Raw genomic sequence first — 19,186 nt, forward strand, 5'->3', positions numbered from 1 at the left:
ATTTTATCTTTACATTGTAGACAGGAAACATTTACACTTCACCATGTAATTCCTGCTCTCATTGTAACACTCCTTTTCACCCACCACTTCAGTTTACCTGAGAGTGCCATGTTAATTTCTGAGGAAACAATACAGTTCACCATCATCGTTACTGTAATTATAGACTATGGCTTTGTGTAACTATGTTTACTTACACTATTTCCCTCTGCATTGTGGTTTCTGGAAAATGGATAGAAAGAACCAAGCTGCATCCAGCGCAAGCAGAGTTCATATGTAGTGTTGTAGTTAAACCCACAGATATCAGCACCGATCTAAAGAAAAAATAAAATCATTGGATAAGGGTTTGTGACTGAGGTCTGAAAATGAGAAACTACAGAAGATTGTTAATATAAATATTTTTTTGAAAGAGATATCTATTTCTGATGACTTTATAAGAATGTTCCATAATGATATTAATTTTTCTGGGATTGAGATTAAACTGGCTCCTAGAGCACTAACGTCACTGTGGAAGACCTGACTGCACTTCAATAATGCTACAAATTCTCCAGCCCATCCTATAAAACCAGAAATATATGGAGGGACCTCAATGATAGAATACTTAATATAAAGAGAGCAGTTTTGGATGGCATGCAGTGATTTAATCTGAATCTAGCAGTGCTATTTTTGTTTCTCTTCAGCCAGCCAAGATTGATGACATTTAGCTTTTTGTAATCTGCAGTTCCTTATGCTGTGGAGGCCTTTATTGTTGGCCGTCTCAAGCAGCTTGTTTTAGAAAAGGTTTGAGTTAATTTAAAGTGATATTGTGTATGAGCCAGGAATTGCCGAAGGGCACCAGACTTACATAGGGGATGCCAAAGAGGTTGAATTCCAAGATTCCTATGATTGAGTAGTGCATGTCCTTCCACTGAGAGAAGTTGTCACCCAGCCAGTGACCCCCATATTTCCCACTGCCGACAAACGTAGATCGACTCAAGACAAATGCTCGCTTTCCAGTTGCCTGCTGGACAACACTGTGAAGAAAAACAATGAGATCATTAAAAATAAGAATGGTAACCAAACATGTTATATGATCAACCTCGACCTGAGCTTTCAGGCATGATTTTATCTGAAGGGTTGTCATTTGTGAAACAATTATTGTGGTCCCAAGTCATGTGAAAATGTGTCTGCAAACCAGCAAATAATGGGAAGTTCTATGCAGTGGCAACAACTCAAAAGTAAAATCTATTTGATAATCAAAACAATTTGTTTCAGGTATTATTGGTCTTCCTAAAGAATAGCTTGTGTTTAATTTATTCTCAATAGCATCTCAAAAGGAAAAATTGAAACAATTTCCTTTCAGTACTACATTCAATTTAGTGTCCTTCATGTTCCTAAAAGCCATTATAGTACATATACTTTTTCAATGTGGGATTTATTTAGAGATTTGTATTGGAACAAATAGTATAGTATCCTGAAAGTAAAATATATAGTATCCTGAAAGTTTAAAAAAAAAAAAAAAAGAAAAACACACATGATATCAAAACAGTATCTTAGTGTCTTAAGACAGAAATAATCAACACAGAAAGCAAAAATGTAATCATTCAAAATGTCACCTCATCCTTGTAGTATTTCCTCTAGCTTCCTGTCATTCTTTGATATATGAGATTTCATTGCAGAATTACTGGTGTAATTGCAGAATTAGTGGTGTAATAAATTTTTCCTTGCCTCTTGAAAATAATTTTGCTGCCTCACTAGAAAATCAAGGAAGTGTAATGTACCTTACTAACAAATCTGTTACATAATTCCTCAGCATAGGATAATCTCTGTAGGTAATTACATATTGCAATATTATGTATTACAAGAACTGAAATTCAGCTCTGCTTTAATACAATTTAGGCAATACTACTTAGATTCGCTAGAAATTCTAGCATGAAACATTAATCATGTTTTTCACCCTCCACCTCCTTCTCCTTTTCCTTAATGAGATTTGATCAAGAGTTCTTTCACCCTTATTTGTAATGGCCAGTGTTTGATATTGGTTGTGTAATGGCACAGAGCCTTTAAAATGTTTTTCTTTCCAAAGCAAAAAGTCCAACAGCTTTCAAGTAAGCCTGAACATGTCAACCTTATGGGCCATACGCTGCAAGAACTCTGTGGGACATGCTACTTCTGGGTTGTAGGTGCACTGCTGGGCCCAATAAGTGCACAAGACTCCATGTGCCTTGTAGAAACGGCGTTTTGGAGCCATTTCAGAGATGTCCTGAGTACGGGTCCTCTCCTCTGCCTGTGCAGAAGAAGTGGCTCCATTTGCAAGCGCTGGTGCTAATGAAGGTAACAGTGGATCAATTCATCTACGACCCAGAGCTGCATAAACAATTTGCAACATGAAACTTATTGAATAAATTTCAGTCTATTGTGAGTCATTGCTGAACAGGTCCTAATGTTGTCAAATGTATCTGTTGATTGAAATTATTTACAGAAGATCATGTGCAAATAACTCTTGGTGTTAAGCTATGCACCAGTTGATTGCTGCTAGTTTGTGTATCCACATCCAAGCCATTTGACATGAGTCAGATGACACATTTCCTATTCTCTGGCTGCATTAGAATAATTCTTAGAATTGTTTGTGTATGGTTATGAACTTGTCATTCACTTTCAGCCAATATCCTGCAAGTGATGCAGGTTTGCTAAATATTCCTGTCAGTAATTTAATTTAGTATATTATTTGTGAAGAGCAAATGCAGAAAGGGTATACAACAGCCTTGAAAAGAAATGTGTTTGAGAAAGCTGGATAAATATGCATGAAAAATTCTTCACAGAATTCTTTCCCAGGTCTGCAATGAATCCTGCCTCTGGTTATGCTTTTTGAGGTGTTTTTCAGCCTTGAAGAACTCTCTACATTTGGCTAAGCATAAGATGTGTTTCTTCTAGAAGGAGCCCAGGATGCAAATGCTGCACAAATAGGGAATGTTCACAGCCTTGGCAGGGGCTGCAAGGAGCCATGCAGCAGGGTCTGTCCCAGTGGCATTGGTCCAGGTTAGCATAACCGGGACACCATACACACCAAAGTGGCCAGAGCAGATGTGCCCACACATGGGGCTTCTCCTGCTAAATTCCTCAGACAACTAGCTTTGCCAGCACAGAGCCTGAATAAAACTGAAACAATTGGCTCTAGAAAGTGGGCAAATCCAAAACCTCTGTTTGAACAGTGTTACCAAGACAGTGTGCAGTTAGGTGTTCTGTGGGACCCCAGTATGCAGGTGACAAAATCCAGTGGAGACACCAGGAATGGGAGGAGCTTCGCTGAGACTGGGCATAGAGGTCCCAGAACCATGCTAAGTCCCACATGTCCTAGCTGTGCTTAATGGCCAGCAAGATCTGGGGTTTCAGGGCTTTCTGCTCCTTCTCTTGAGAGCCAAGCTGCTCTTCAGACAAGCCCACAAGAGCTGGCAAACTGCTTCTAGCTTTTACTCAGTGCTTTCCTTCCCCCTGGCTTGGCATATAAAATACATCAGCAGTGCAAGCAGGCTCACTGAGCCCTGTCCTCTGGATGCTATCACAATAAAAATGCTGAAAATGAGCACTAAATACTGAAATAAGCCAACACAAGGACCCCTACTTTGACGCTTACATTGCGATACTAAACTTATCCATCCATGTTCTATCTCAGTCTCTGCTGGAAAAGGCATGATGTGCTCATTTGATTTAATCCAACAGCTAGCTCTCTGCTGTCAGTCCAACTTTACAGCAGCAGCCTGAGTGCTTCCCAGCTGCAAAATGAGTTTTACAGTAGCCGACAGCAACTGTGCTGCAATGCAGCTCTGTCCTCCTGGAGCAAATAAGCCCCTAGCCAAAGCGCAAACTGTTGCTTGCCAAGAACCAGAGGGAGCTGCACAGCTCAGATCCTTCACTGGTAATGATAGAAACTCCTCTGCTTAGGCTACTGTAATGAAGGGATGGAAAAATTCCCGTGGCACCACACAAGGCTGATTCTGCAGCAGCTGTACGCAAACAGCTCTAACAGAGGATACGAACATCTTGCTCTCGTTATACAAAAGCAGCTGCTGAAGAGTTAGGCCCTACAAGTGGATCTTTATTTTAGCTAAGAAAACTAAAATTGGAAAAGATTTTGTTTCTTCTTCCAACATTCTATTCTTTTTGAAACTCCTTAGTAATGATGAACAGTAAAATGAAGCATGGGGCTGTTTCTTATTAGATATTATTACAGTTTTCCCAGGTAACATCAGCAGCTTTTAACCTGTATTTCAATCACCTGAAATCTGCTTAGAAATACTTAGAAAACTTACTGGAAAGTTGGCTCTGTCTGTGACCAGCCGAAGAGAGAGTGCGTGTTATAGTGCTCTCCAAGGTAAGTTCTGGAGTCAGGACATAATGTCTTTTGTGCCAGGGAACGATCAGAAATGTCTAAGAGGGGTATAAAACATTGTAAAGTTATATGCATCACAATTCTCTCTTAAAATTATCTCTTATCACAAAGATCCCTTCATATTTCTACTCATTTCAGAGTGAAAACACCAAAGAATTACGGAAGAGGAAGAAGTGCTGGACCTGTACTGATCAGACATCACCATGTAGCCAGGAATACCTGCTCGCAGACAGGTACGTGTCCTCAGAGGGGTGTAAACCTCAGACTGTGTAGACACTACTAACAAATTTCAGGTTCTATGTCCAATAATTCAAAACATCTGTACAGATATCATGTAACCAGTAAGTAATAGCCAGAAAGAAAATTTCTGCACTGATGAATTAAGAATATATCCACATATTCTTCTACGTAGTGATACATTTTACTTAACATCAAAGATGCTGCAAGGAAAAGAAAAATCAAAACCTGAAATTCACGTGCCAGGGAACTTGTGTGGTTGTGTGAAATCACAAGACCTTGGTCTGTGTGTCACTCAACTGCAGACATAGGTAGGCAGCACAATTCTGCTCCATCATGGCAAAGTTCACACTTAAGCTGCAGCATGGCCTCTATCTTCCCCTGAGGCATCTAAGGCTAAAAGACAGGAGGACTAATGACACAGTCCCAAGCACCATTGCCAACGATGAGCCGGGAGTGTCAGAGATGTGCAGAGGGGGAAAAGGCATGAGGTGCAGCAGTCCACAGAGTGCCATCTGTTATGGCCCGATACACTGCACAGGAGAGAGCAAGGACAGATTATAACGGGTATACCCCCATGCAGATGGACTATCCAGGAACTCTTTCCATTAGCAGGTCACAGACAGTGGAGGCAGCGGTAGCTTTTGCCTTCAGTAATAGGGGTAGACCTCACATCGCTGGCACAGCACCTGTTTAGCCGAGCCAAGGGGAAGCAATATGAGGCACAAATTGACTGCATAGATGATGCCTGGTCTTTGATCCCATATTAAGGGGATGCTGGCAAAGCCCATTTGGTGTGGAAAATGTGATTCTCGTGCTCTGCGGGTAACCTCCATGAAAATGTCATTTGAAGTTCAGCAGAAATTGGACAGGTCAGATATTTGGTTTATACAATGTATTTATTTTTAGAGATGGAGTTGAATATGTGAAAACTAAAATCCTCTCGAAAAAAGACAGTAGATTCTCAGATATTCTTCTTTTGCATGCTTAATTAGTAGCATGTACTATTGTAAATATCTCTCCCTCAGCAAGCAATCTGACTGCCTAATTGCACTTTACTGTATGTTTGCAGCTCATTACTACAAAGCACATTTCTCCATACCTGAAAGTCGACTAGCCTTTCTGCTCTGCTGTGCTACCACTGCTGGAGTCCCTATGTCTGATCTTTAGAGACAAAGACTCCAGTGTAGATGATCTGCTTCAGAAATAACTTTATTTACAGGCAATTTCCAAGTAACTTTTGACTGATATCATTTTGAAGAAAATACTAAGGTCCTGGTGAAAGTCACATTTAGTGTCCCAGTGGCACTTAATTTTTAGCTCCATAAAATTAAAGTTGGAATACTAAAGAAAATGCTGCCGCATGAGGCGTATTTTCATGCTTCGTTCTTATTCTGAATATTCTGTATTCTGCTTCAGTAATACAGACTACAATTGCATATTAATTGTCAATATAAAGTGTTTTATAGAAAATTGATTTGAAGGACATCTGTTTTTATAAGTTCAAACCACAGTTATGTGTAATCGTGTTTATAATCAAAATAAGCAGGGTGAAGGCTACATTGCTGAAGAGCCTGAGGCATGGAGACTGGGAATTGCACAGATTCAGTCAAGTAAGACAACAATGAGCCCTCAAAACCCTTCCAACCTCAGGAAGTTCCTAATGTCTTGTTGGACTTATAGCTTATAGCTTAGGTCCCACCACACAGCTACACCAGTCAAAGGCTTCAACAGGCAAAGGCATGCAACGTTGGCATAAAGTGGAATGTAAAAGAAAGCCCTTAAACACTGGTTGAAATTGGGTCTGCTACGCCTTGGAAAAAATGCCACCTGTCTGCAGAAAGGAGACTAACACGGTGAATCACAAGCAGAAGTGGGTGCATTCTTTCATGAGAAGGAACAAGTCAAAGAGAGAAACTGAGCTCAAAATACAACTGTCTTCAGTACTCCTTGTTGTTGTTACATGTCATGTAGATATCTAGTGGATATCTAGGTGTTTAAGCCTAACTCCTCTATAACAGCTTAAAAACTTCATTGCTAGTTGTTGCAAAACTCAGCTTCATGGCCCAGAAGCCTCTTCATGGGTTCACCCCTCAAGGAAGCTCTGCTGTTTTGCCCATATTCCCCAAAGTCTCACACCTTTTTTTCAGCTCTGAATACTGACAGAAATGGAGGTAACTTAAGGCAAGGGTTGAAATGTCTCTTCAGCTCCTGGGCTTTGGTTAATGGCAAGACCCAAGTATACAACAGTTGCATTCAGTGGTTCCCCCACAGAGAAAGCAAACACCAAAATCATAATTATTGTAGAATCATAGAATGGGTTGGGTTGGAAGGGGCCTTGAAGATCATCCTGTTCCAACCTCCCCCCTCTGCCGTGGAGGGTGACACCTTCCACTAGTTTGCTCAAGGCCTCATCCAACTAAAAGCTCTGCTTCTGATTGCAATCATTTACAATCTTTTTATAACATGTTGTCATACTTATGTTTCTGTTTTTCTTGTATTCAGAGTGAAAAGAAGTGAGATTTAATAAATAATATGAGAAATTCACATGACAGTAAAACAGCCTGAAGGGGAAAAGGGGATATTTTCAACACTTCACTGTCAATAACTCACTTACGTATCAACTTCCTGCTGCAAATTAGCATTGCCTGGGCAGCAGAGCCTTCCTGGGGAAATGTTGGCTGGGTTAATTGCCAGGACCACTGGCACTAATTTTAAATACTCATGGCTTCCTGGAGGAGAATGAGCATGTCATGAACTTGGCTACTGGAAGAGGTGTTCCCATTCCTATCGGTCTCCCATAGGCTTGTGCATTTTTAAACTTATTTATAGCCTATCTCTAGTAAGGCGATGACAATTTCTTTCCTAAGAGAAAGAAAAGATGTTGACTTAAGGCATCAGGGAGATTCCTTCTACCTTATTATGCCCAACTCTGAGACTAACAGCAGGGATGGTAAGGCAGAAGGATTACTCCTTCCATAAATCTGCAGCTGAGTTACAGTGTAAAGGTATCTTGACCTTTCTCTGGTGCAGACCCGTTGCTCAGAGAATGGCAGGGAAGGCCTTTTTTCTAGTCTTGTTACAAGGCAGTCCCATTGATAGAGGAAAGCAGCTTATATTTGATACTCCACCAAAGCTGAGCCATCGGAGTCCTGATGCACAGAACTAAATGCACAGAACAGGCAGGGAAAGATGGAAAATTCAAGGATGACTTTTTTCCTCAAATAATTGCCTATCCATTATTTAAAAAAAAAAAAAAAAAAAAAAAAAAAGCGTCAAGGAAACTCTACTTACTAGGAATATAAGGGGGGTTATTGATATCATTGGCAGCACATCCAGGATACTGTCCTCTTAAGAAATTGGACGGCTCGTTCATATCCTTCAATAAATAAAGAGAGATACGTGTCAAAAACCTTGCTTCCTTTTTCTAAAAGAAGGCAGTGCAAATTTAATGGGACATACAATCCAGATTCCATCGTAGTCAAGGACATCCTTAAACTCCAGACACATCTGGGTCCACCACTCAACTGTCCTGGGGTTGGTGTAGTCGGGAAACACTGAGTCTCCAGGAGGCCAGGCCTAGAATTCACGGATATAACAACTGGTTATCTTCACATTACTGTTGCATAGCTGCTTTATCACATCAAAACAAAGAAAATTTAATAAACTGACCTTCCCAATAGCAGGAGTTACGCCATCAGAGTTGTTCACCCAGACTCCCATTTCCTGTCCGAGATCATAAGGTCTGTAAGTGCCTGGTTCTTCATCCTTAGTTATAAAAGGGTCCTGAAACAGTGATTACACTTCCATTATTGAAATTCTAAGGGTAATAATTACTTTTCTATTTGTGTATTTTAGAAAAAAAAAAATTGATTATATTCTTAACGTGGATTGCAATATTCTTGGGAAAAAACAGCATTAAAATCTACAAAGAGTTGACAGCATGTAATAATTATGAAAAGTCATTAAGATAAGATGTGAGTACTTCTACACAGCAAAAGTGATGTGAAATTATTAAATACCCTTACAGGTTTTTTTATTTTTTAGACATTCTATATTCAAATGTTTTTAAAGGACACTAGATCTTACTTTCCCTTCTGCCAGCGCTTATGCTTAGCAGAGTGGGGTGCCAAAACTGGACATCTCTGGGTTTCCTTCAAGGTAATCCTCATTCCATTTGCTTCAGCATCAGCAGTTCAATGCTGGAATAACTAGAACTTCTCAAGGAGCTTGAAGTCGGGACACATCCAACCTCAAAATGACCTCACTAACCATCCTTTCAATGTCAGAGAAGGGTAATTTATGCCAGTCTGGTGCAGAGTAACTCAACTCATGCATATCTAAGGGGTCATATATCTCTATTCTTCCAAGGCACGAAGACTAGCGCATTTTATACCCCATAGCTCGTCCTTGCTGCCCCTTTCATTCCTTGAGGTAGTCACCATCTCCCATTACTCCCAGTGGCATTGACACCACCAGCTTTTCTACCCTAGGACGGTTATTGGTAAGCACCAAGTTCATCAAAAAGAAGCCTAATCTACTCCTGGGGAAGATGGTGGCCCACCATGCCAGTAAGAAATGAAGTTAGGAATATTTTGAGATGTCAGTGAATTAAGAGGTACTATTCAATGCCACTCAGCAGTCAGCTGGGACTAAAAGGAGGTAAGTGTGCTTTCCAATATGTCCCTAATAGGAAGCAACTATCTACCTGCTTTGTGTTATTAAGAACAGAGAAGGACTGCAGCCATTTTAGAACAAGAGAATTCTTCAGTTTTCTCTTAGAAAATATTATTCCCTCTAGTTCTGCTTAAGGCAAAAACCTTCCAGTTATATGGAGGACAATGGAGAAAAACACCACAGAAAAAATTCTTCCATTCACTTGTAGTTTGTGCAATAATTTAAGTGAACTTTAACTAAAACATGGTAGAAGTCTAACTAATAAACTTCTTAAGAACAAAAAATACCTGACCCTAAATCATAAATTTCTTTATAAGTATGTTTTAAAATTCATTTTAACACCTATATTAATTGCATGATTTACATGCAAGCCCTACGATAGGCATAACTCTAGTGAGGAGAGTACATTCTTCCATGCCTCATAAATACCACCCCTCTCCACTAAATCCCTACCTGAAGTGCAAAATTCTGTTCAACTTCAACTATCTAGCTCCAGTGTCATCTCCATAAAGAGTATAAGTGTCCATTAAGTTTTAAACTTGTTTAATAGTTCAGTTTTGAAAAAGGGGAAACGGTCTATCTGCAGTAATTATCTTGTAATTGTAGAAAAGATGTCTCTCAAGGGGCTTGAAGGCTGGAAAAAGTCAGAATAATTAGGTACTCCTAATCCAAACTCCTGGTTTCCTTCAGCTGAAAGGTTATTCCATTGCATAAACCTAATGTATTATGCAGGCTTAGTATTGTCCTAAAGAGAACAAAACCCTCTCGTGCATTCAGAGTTTGTTTGTGGAGAAGGAAGATCAAGTCTATTAAATCTCCCATAACTCATCTTTTCAGCAGCTCTTGGAGAGGAGGTGCTGATCATCCCAAACTCCAACTGACTGCCCTGAGACCTGGGGGCAACTGGCACTTATCCAGACCAATGCACACCCACCTATGGCCCCAAACAAATTTTGACGCACGCCTAGAAAAACTCATCGCTGGAAATTCTAGCCTCTAGAGCTCATAGAGGTGGACTTTAAAATGTTAAAGATATCAAGTGTTGTTTTAAATCATGAGTATGTTGCTATTGAATTTTAATTGATTTGTCACTCATGTCGTTCCTAGATATGTCTATTTTTAGTGTGATTTAATGGAAGGTATACAAGGTCTTTCATTAAGGTTTCTCTTCAGTAACGTTTATCATTTTACTTCGTAGTCATTATTACTATTAGAACTTCTTTCTTTGTTTCTAAAGAATATATTAGTTCTGACTCAGCTGAAACATGCATATTATTCAGTGCAATAATGATGACCAAGTACTAACACTCCTAGAGAAAATTTCGCTTAAATGAAGGTGGCCTCTGAAAGAGATCAGGAGAGAGAAGTGCCGAAGGACTGCATTTAGAGACCCCACTAATGGGGCCATGGTACTATCAATGTGACAATAGGTACAGAGGTCTCTCAATATTGGATGCAAGTGTGGGGTCAGGACTTCGTGATGGTGAGCCACCAGCCACGTCAGCAGTGATGGCACCACCAAATACAGCGTCCCGTCCTCAGGCAGGTTACCAGTGTTAATACTGCTGGCTCTCAGGATCTGCACTTTGCTTGTGACCATAGCAGTCTGAGACAAGGACTGAACCAATCTCCCTCAAATCCATTTACTAGAAGTTTTGCATGATGCTCAGTGATTGCAGTCAGAGCACATTTCCTGAAATCAACTTGAGGGAGGCAACAAAGTGCTGCACTTCAGGATCTCACCATTACTGTCAATACCCAAAGGGAATCTAAATAGAAAATTGTTCTTTTTGGTATCAAACTGGATTATTCTTGCTTTGGTGACAGTTTGAATGACTTTGATGTCACTTGGTAATGAAACCTTCCATACTATTCTAGATCCAGACTCATAGGGATGCTTTACATCACTAAAGAACACCAACAATCTGAGTTTGACAGAAATATTAGCAACTGTAATAGAGTGAAAATAGAAAATGTCACTAGCAGAACAACCTATATTTTCCATTAGCTGTTAAAAAATGAAGGACAAACTGGATCAGCTTTTGTTATTTTTCACAAGCTTGTCTAAAGAACAGAAGATTGTCCTTAGTTACAGGTTAGTGGAAGGAGGAAAAGAAGGGTCTCCTATCTGGATTCCATTAGCTTGTTACATGAATTAAGAACTGTTGTTATATTCCTTGCACCAGCCTATAGATTTAGATTCATCTGGCAACAGCTCGTTGCACTGCTGTAGCATACACCATCTGAGAAACTGAAAGGGCTTTGAAAATCTTGTTGAACTCATGAGTAAGAAGATAACATAGCTCACTCCCTATACCCTGACTGTAGCTTCTTACCTAGCAGCAAGTGCACAACAACAACTGGAGGCATCTGAACTGAGAGAAAGAAGTGACTACTATGCATTTACTGAAAGGCCAGAGTATGCACAGGAAAAGCTACCCCAAACTCATGTTATTTTGCCAAAGTATTCATGTCCTGCAAACTTTCTTGCGGTAAACCCATAAACAGGCAAGAAGAAACATTTGACGTTACCAGCCCTAGGAGATCAGATAATTTTTAGAGCAGTATTGAGGATAAAGGGAGCCCAAACTGCCTCCTAGCTGGAAAGACTACTCAGTCCTGACAGCACATGTGCTTATCTACTGCTTCCTTCATTATTTACAATGATGCATTCATTTAATTTTGGATTGTTTTTGTCTTGAATTTGCTCTCCATCAGAGTGATTAGTAACTTGTTACTATTTAAACTCTGCGTCTTGGAGCTCCACTGATGGAAACTGTTTTCACTACTGCACCCTGGATCTTCTCATGATTAACAGCTGCAGAAGAACTGGGACCTTCACTGGAATGTATCTCTGAGGACAAATTGCCAGCAAATAGTGCTCAGTGTAGGCTGCTATTTCCACTAACCGTATGTAATTGATCACTGGGCTGTGGGTTTTTTTCTAGAAGCGAATGTAATTATAGTATAACAAAGGGAAGATTAGGCCAGTAATAAATACAGAGAAGGTATTTTTAAGGAAACTACCAAAAAACCCCACCACAGTAGACTACAGAACAGAAAACCTTGTCACTGTATTTCAAAAAGAAAATACTAGTATGAGTATCCGCGGTGGTGACTAGTCCATCCTCAGTAATAAGCTAAACTTTACAATAAATTGTGGAGGGAAAAACAAGGACAGGGAAGCAGTTCTGACTTAAACTATTGATTTGACATGATAATACAACTTTTAGATGAGGAAATTGCAGTAACTTAGAGTTATCTTGACTCCAGTAAGCACCTGATACACCACCACAAGTGAAAGAGGAACTGTCCCACAATTTAGTACTCCATTATTCAGTCTTTCTTGCCACAAGCCTTTGACAGAACCCCTACGACAAGATGAGGAATGTGGCCCTTATTTTAAAAGAACTGGATCACCTTAGGGCCCAAACATTAGTGGCCTGTCCATTCTTGATTCAGTTGGATTAATTGTTCTCCTTACAAGTACAAGCCACCAATATAATGTAGGCAAATGATACAGGGCTTTGTCATACAAGATATTTTTAGCAGAATGAAGGAAATATTTTGTCACTCTCCAAAAACTGTGGGAGCATTGGCTGAAATGCTGTAAAATCATCTGCTATACATGCAAATGCATTCAAAATAGGGCACATGTGAGGGAGGGCTTCTTCAGTGAGATCTGAAGACCTCACAAGATAAAAAGAGAAAAAACAATACTTCAGTTCCTTTAGCCTAGCAGAAAAAGCTGAGGGAAAACATATTTGTTTGCAACACCCAATCAGGGAGGAACCCCTGGCCCTGGGCAGATGGCTCCTGATTTCTCGCCTTGCAGACAGGCAGTTCTATCCTAGTGCTTACTTCCAATCTCTTCTGCTGCAATTTAAAGCACTTCTTATCATGTCCTTGGTGGTTATAGAGAGCAATTTGCACCTCCCTTCTCTGTGGTGATGTTTCACACCTTTGTGCACTACTCCAAGTCTCATCACTCCCGAACCTTCCCATCTTGTTCCTCCCAGGTGGTGTGACTTCTCCAGCCTATGCTTGGCCAGGTCTTATGCATCTATAAAGGACTGTTATTTAATTTCTGGCCTTCAACTTCCTTGACACCATTGGCACTCACTTAGCTACTGTGGGAAAAAATAATTTCAGTGCAAGGACACATATGGGAACTTGCTAAAGGGAAGCAGCAATCTTTGTTGGAAAAACTTATGAGAGAGGACGGAAATCCCTGATTTTCACTTCTGCCCAAATTCATTCATTGGTTACAGGTTCAACATATATTTTCACCAATTTTCATGCAAACAAACCTCTCTTACGTTAATGCAGACTAAAAGGCAATGTGAACAGCAGTTACTGGCTCTCCAGAGTGATTATGAGGTATTTGTAGGTTTTTTCCACTATTCTATTGGGTTTTGTGTGCATATTAAGCTAATTTGTTTTTTCAGGAAAAGACTTGCATTAAAGCAATCCTATCTCAACTCAGCCCTGAACAGAGGCAAAATTTCTAGTAGCTGAGTGGAAAAAAAGATGAAAGAGAAATAACATTACAGTATAGTAATGGTGCTGGTACACAGCTATCTGATAGATGCAACACATTTAAATATGAAATATGTTGTAGCTTTTCTCAACAAACAATAAAAATGGAAAATCTTCTACAATAGTATGCGTGAATTAGCTCCTAGATACTGCTATGAACACTATGCAGCAAATAGTCCTTAGAAATGCAGAAATAATTAGCAACATTGTTAATTTACCAGAATCACGACATTATGCATTCCTTCCTTCTTCAGCTGCTGGAGGTACTCTGGCAGTCCTGCATAATTCACTTTGTCATAAGTAAAGTCCAAGCGACGTTCCATGTAGTCAATATCAAGATGCTGGACATCCTAAACATTTTAAAAGTAAACATCACGTGAGTACTGCATTCTGCTCTGGAGTCCTCAGCACAGAAAAGACATGGTCCTCTTGGAGTGAGTCCAGAGGAAGGCCACAAAAACTATCAGAGGGATGGACCACCTGTCCTGTGTTCCATCCTGAAAGAAAGGCTGAGAAAGTTGGGGTCATTCAGCCTGGAGAAGGCTCTGGTGAAACCTTATTGCAGCCTTTCAGTACTAGAAGGGGACTTATAAGAAAGATGGAAACAGATTAAGAGGGCCTGTTGTGATAGTGCAAGGAGTGATGGTTTAAAACTAAAAGAGGGTAGATTCAGACCAGATATAAGGAAGAAATTTTTTATGTTGAGGGTGGTGAAACACTGAAACAGCTTGCCCAGAGAGGTGGTAGAAGCTTCATCCCTGAAAACATTCAAGGTCAAGTTGGATGGGGCTCTGAGCAGCCTGATCAAGTAAAAGATGTCCCTTCTTCTGTAGGGCGGTTGGACTAGATGACCTTTAAATGTCCCTTCTAACCCAAGCTATTTTATGATTTAAATATTTTATATGGAAGATCAGAATGAGTGCAACTGCATTTCTGAAAGTTAACTAACATATGAAATGAAACCTAAGAGATTGGCTATTATAACTGTAAATAATAATCAGGTCAAATTCAGCTCCTATAAATTTACATGGTAGCAATGGACCAAATGGAAATGTAGAAGTCCTGGCTTAGCAGCTGTTTGGCAGTGATATACATCAGAAGTACCATAATTTATTTTCAAAATGCTAACACCTCAAACTGAACAACAGTAAATCCACACCAGAATCACCTGCTATGCAGCCAAAAGTAGTTCTTAAACCTCATGTTCAAAGCCAGCTTTAAATGTTCTTTTAAGCATTATAAAGATGTTACATGCAAAACTACTACATAGCATCATGACCATCTTTTTATTCTACAATTCTCTTTGCAGGATAATCAGTTTTCCTCTATTATAATTTTATTCATCTCCCTTTGGAATGTAAAATAGCATACACAGTGAAAAATTCATACTTACATATGGGATATCATAGTAGTGCATGCGATCAACAGTTTTCTTTAAAACATCAATGCTTCCATAACCCCAGCGAGAGAGCTGAAATCCCAGCGACCAGTAGGCAGGCATGTGTGGGCGTCCAATGGCCTATGGCAGGAAGGAGGAATACAGAAATGTAAAGAGTAAGATGAAGATGCTGGAGAGAAGTTATTACAAAACACCACGAGAGTCTCCCAGCACATGGAAGCTGTGAAGATCAGGGCACAAGTATCACATACCCATGAAATACTTCTCCCTGTCTTGGAATGACTCCCTATATGGTACGCTTGGCTTCAGAAAAGCACTTCTCCTGGGGAACCGTTGTCCTGAGCAGAAGCTCTGAGTGACACCTTCACCGTGTATCAATTGCCAGAACACCCCAGTGAAAGACACAGTACATAAAACCCAGGCTAAGGTTAAATGAGAGTCTCGCTGAGATCTCTGCCTCCACACGGTAGCACGTGCCTTCACTTACAGTGCAGGCCAAGTGCAAGGTCCTGCACCTGGGTCGGGGCAATCCTCGGTTTCAGTACAGGATGGGGGATGATGTGATTGAGAGCAGCCCTGCAGAGAAGGACTTGGGGGTGCTGGTTGATAAGAAGGTCGACATGAGCTGGCAATGTGCGCTCACAGCCCAGAAGGCCAACTGTATCCTGGGCTGCATCAAAAGAAGTGTGGCCAGCAGAGCGAGGGAAGTCATTCTGCCCCTCTATTCCTTATCTGAAGTATTGTATCCAGTTCTGGAATCCCCAACATAAGGAGGATATGAAACTGATGGAACGGGTCCAGAGGAGGGCTACGAAGATGATCAGAGGGCTGGAGTACCTCCAATACGAGGACAGGCTGAGAGAGTTGGGGTTGTTCAGCCTGGACAAGAGAAGGCTCCAGGGAGACCTTTCAGCAACTTTTCAGTACCTGAAGGGGGCCTCCAAGAAAGCTGGGAAGGGACCTGTGGGTATAGGACTAGAGGCAATGGGTATAAACTGGAGAGGAGAAGATTTAGAATAGACATAAGCAAGAATTTCTTCACCATGAGAGTGGTGAGGCACTGGCACAGGTTGTCCATGGAAGTTGTGGATGCCCCATGCCTGGAGGTGTTCAAGGTCAGGTTGAATGGGGCCTTGGGCAGCCTGATCTAGTAGGAGGTGTCCCTGCTCATAGCAGGGTGTTAGAACTAGATGATCTTTAATGTCCCTTCCAACCCAAACTATTCTATGATTCTATGACTGTAGAAACTCAGCATGGAGCCTTGTGCCACCTCATCCATGCAGAACACAAACCCTTTGGTCAACATCAGGCAAATCTCAGGCACTACACAGCAACATCAGCTTAGCTAATTTCTTTTACCACATCCAGCTGAACTAACTCATCGAGAGTCTGATGTTTATTTGAGCTCTCTGAAATTTTAATTATATTGACACATCACCCTGATGAAATTCAATCACTTATGGCTGACTGCTCTTATTGCTGGCCCACAGCATTGTGTTGCCGGACATTGGCAAACTTCTTCAAGGTCAGAGTTACTGTTTGGTCCTGAAATTCTCAACTGAAACATGAGGTAACAAGTTAAATGTGATTTTATAAGTATTTAATTTCGACTGGTTCCATATAATCCAACTGTAAATTACATGAGGAAACTCGATTTAGAGCACAGGGGAGTGAGGCATCCTGCTCTGCTTCCCCCTGTGAGAGCTGCTCTGGCAACCTGGGACAAGCAGCAAGCAACCATGATGTGTCTGTTCCGGAAATAATTTGAAATCTGGCCTTACCTCATTAGTACACATTGGTGTTTTCTGGAAGACATCTCTTGAAATTCTTACTCCAGTTTTAAACAGTTAGGTCTCATGAAACCAACCTCTGCTCAGGATTTCTAACATCCTTGCAGGCAACACATGAAAATCAAGTAACTAGTAAGCACCCATGACTTATTAATTGGTTGCATCTATTGACTCCTTTGGCTAAATAATTGTTCCTCCCTTATTTCCTTGTGGAAATAAGGTAGGTAATTACACCAAGAAGTGAAAAGGAACAAAGCTTGCATACTGGCAGCTAAACCCCATCTACTTTAATTAAATCAAACAAGGCACTCCTGGCACTCTGTGTCTATTGCATTGCTAAGCTCTCTAGAGATCACAACGGATAAAGGCACATCTTCCTGTGGGATTTTCTCAAGTTAGAGTATGACCTGGGAAAGCAATGCTGAACTTGAAAGTGCTCTAAAATATGTCATGGATGCTAGAGCTAGTGTGATGTGGAAACTGCAGTGGACAGAGAAATAGATTCCAGACCGAAGCAGGGAAAAGAAGAGAATGCACCCACGCTGAGGGAACACACAGCATAAATTGTTTCCTAATGAGGATGGGTTGTGGACAGACAAACTTTAAGCCCCAAGCATTACAAATTTGGCTACACAGTGTACTTTCACTTGTTGACATGCTGTTATCTCACCTAAGAAAAAGCAGGAGACAGCCAGAATACTGCCTGATACCAGTCCCACTTCACCAGGCTTGACTCTCTTCACCCTCCTCAACACCCATTTCATATTCACCTTAGCTGGAAGCTGAGCTCTTCAGGCGAAGTTAGAGTAGCTACCAGCAGCATTCTCCTGACACAGCTGCGTTTAGCCTTCACTGCACACCGCTGAGCCCTCGCCAGGAGAGGCCCTGACAGGTGAAGAGGGCTCCTACCATGTAGGGGGAGGCCAGTGAGCAGAGACCACAGCGCAGTCTTGTCAAGTTACGTGTGTCATTAGTTATTTCCAGCTTGTGTGGATGCATCTGATCCCCAGACACCGTTCAAGGTCTGATGGGGTTTCCTGTGGCACAATGGCTCGGGATGATCTCCTAGACGCCCTGTGAGCCTGCACCAAGGTATCCAGCAGAGCACAGCAAGTCTCAGCACAAGAGGTCTGTTTCTCTGTCACAACTGCACTTGCCGTATTAAGGATAAATTCATCTGGGGATGCAGCAGAGCTTGTTTTAGACAAGCCAAAGCTGCAAGATGAGCTCTGCGAACCCCACTACTTTGTTGACAGAGCTCCTAAAGCTGATGCACATTTTGTCCTTGCTTTCTCTTCTGTAAACAGAGAGTGACCTCTGCAAACAAGGTTAAAAAGACAGACCAAGAGAAAAGAACTCCTCTAATGAAATAAAATGTTTTGTGCATAGGCTTCTCCTCTCACAAAATATAAATATTAATCCAATGCTTACCACAGAGCCCACTGCCCTGCAGGATATCTGTGTGGCCTCCACTGTCTCTCCAGGTGTGCCTGCAAAACGGGAATCACTGCAGGGGTGACCAGCCTGGCCAGAGGCAGCGGAAATTTCCGGGCAGCCCTGTACCGGGCTGATACCCTAGGTTGCTCCTGGTTGGGAGAACAATCAGCCCAGGACACTGTCAATACAACACGATTCAGGAGCTACACAGGGATTTGCTTCTGCCCTCGTGTCCTATTTGAGCCCCCAGGTGGATGCCAGTGGGGTGGGAACTGGAGCTGTTGCCACTGGTGTGCTGGTCAGGGTCCTTCCCAAAGGGAGCATTCCCAGCACTGGGAATGCTTACCTTTACATGACAGTGCTGCCTTGCCTATGAACCACAGAGCTGCCCCACAGTGAGGCAGTATTTCGTGACGGCATCCCTTAAGGAGTTTGGGATTACAGCTGAACCAATGGAAGAAAACGCACCTTGCAAGCAATATACAAAGTTTTAAAGCAATTAGTTCCTCAGGTTCACCAGGCTAGCACATCTATAGTGAGCTTAATTGAAATCAGCAGAACATTTGAAGAGGAAGGATGAAAACAGGACAGCTGGGAAAACAAATGTTCTTTTTTCTAATTATGCTGCGGACTCTCTCTAATGGATCCCCCTGAAGCTTCCTGATAAAGCAACTGACATATGGTAGCTACTCGTGGATGGATCAGCAGAGGCAGGGATGTAATTTTGCAAACCTGAAAACT

The 19,186-nt window shown here is 41.3% G+C and overlaps 1 protein-coding gene across 1 annotated transcript in view; it reads right to left on the reverse strand.

The window, feature by feature from the left end:
- Nucleotides 1-19,186, reverse strand: part of LOC104056080 (sucrase-isomaltase, intestinal) — a 59,535-nt gene that overhangs the window by 19,425 nt on the left and 20,924 nt on the right. The window contains exons 8-15 of the mRNA XM_054056476.1: nucleotides 15,213-15,338; nucleotides 14,038-14,169; nucleotides 8,276-8,389; nucleotides 8,066-8,182; nucleotides 7,898-7,982; nucleotides 4,287-4,404; nucleotides 842-1,010; nucleotides 195-311 (exon numbers count right to left, since the gene is read on the reverse strand). Coding sequence (XP_053912451.1) covers nucleotides 195-311; nucleotides 842-1,010; nucleotides 4,287-4,404; nucleotides 7,898-7,982; nucleotides 8,066-8,182; nucleotides 8,276-8,389; nucleotides 14,038-14,169; nucleotides 15,213-15,338 — 978 coding nt within the window. The remainder of the gene's footprint in view (nucleotides 1-194; nucleotides 312-841; nucleotides 1,011-4,286; nucleotides 4,405-7,897; nucleotides 7,983-8,065; nucleotides 8,183-8,275; nucleotides 8,390-14,037; nucleotides 14,170-15,212; nucleotides 15,339-19,186) is intronic.

Source organism: Cuculus canorus, chromosome 1 (genome assembly GCF_017976375.1).
Source record: "Cuculus canorus isolate bCucCan1 chromosome 1, bCucCan1.pri, whole genome shotgun sequence".
Classification (NCBI taxonomy): domain Eukaryota; kingdom Metazoa; phylum Chordata; class Aves; order Cuculiformes; family Cuculidae; genus Cuculus; species Cuculus canorus.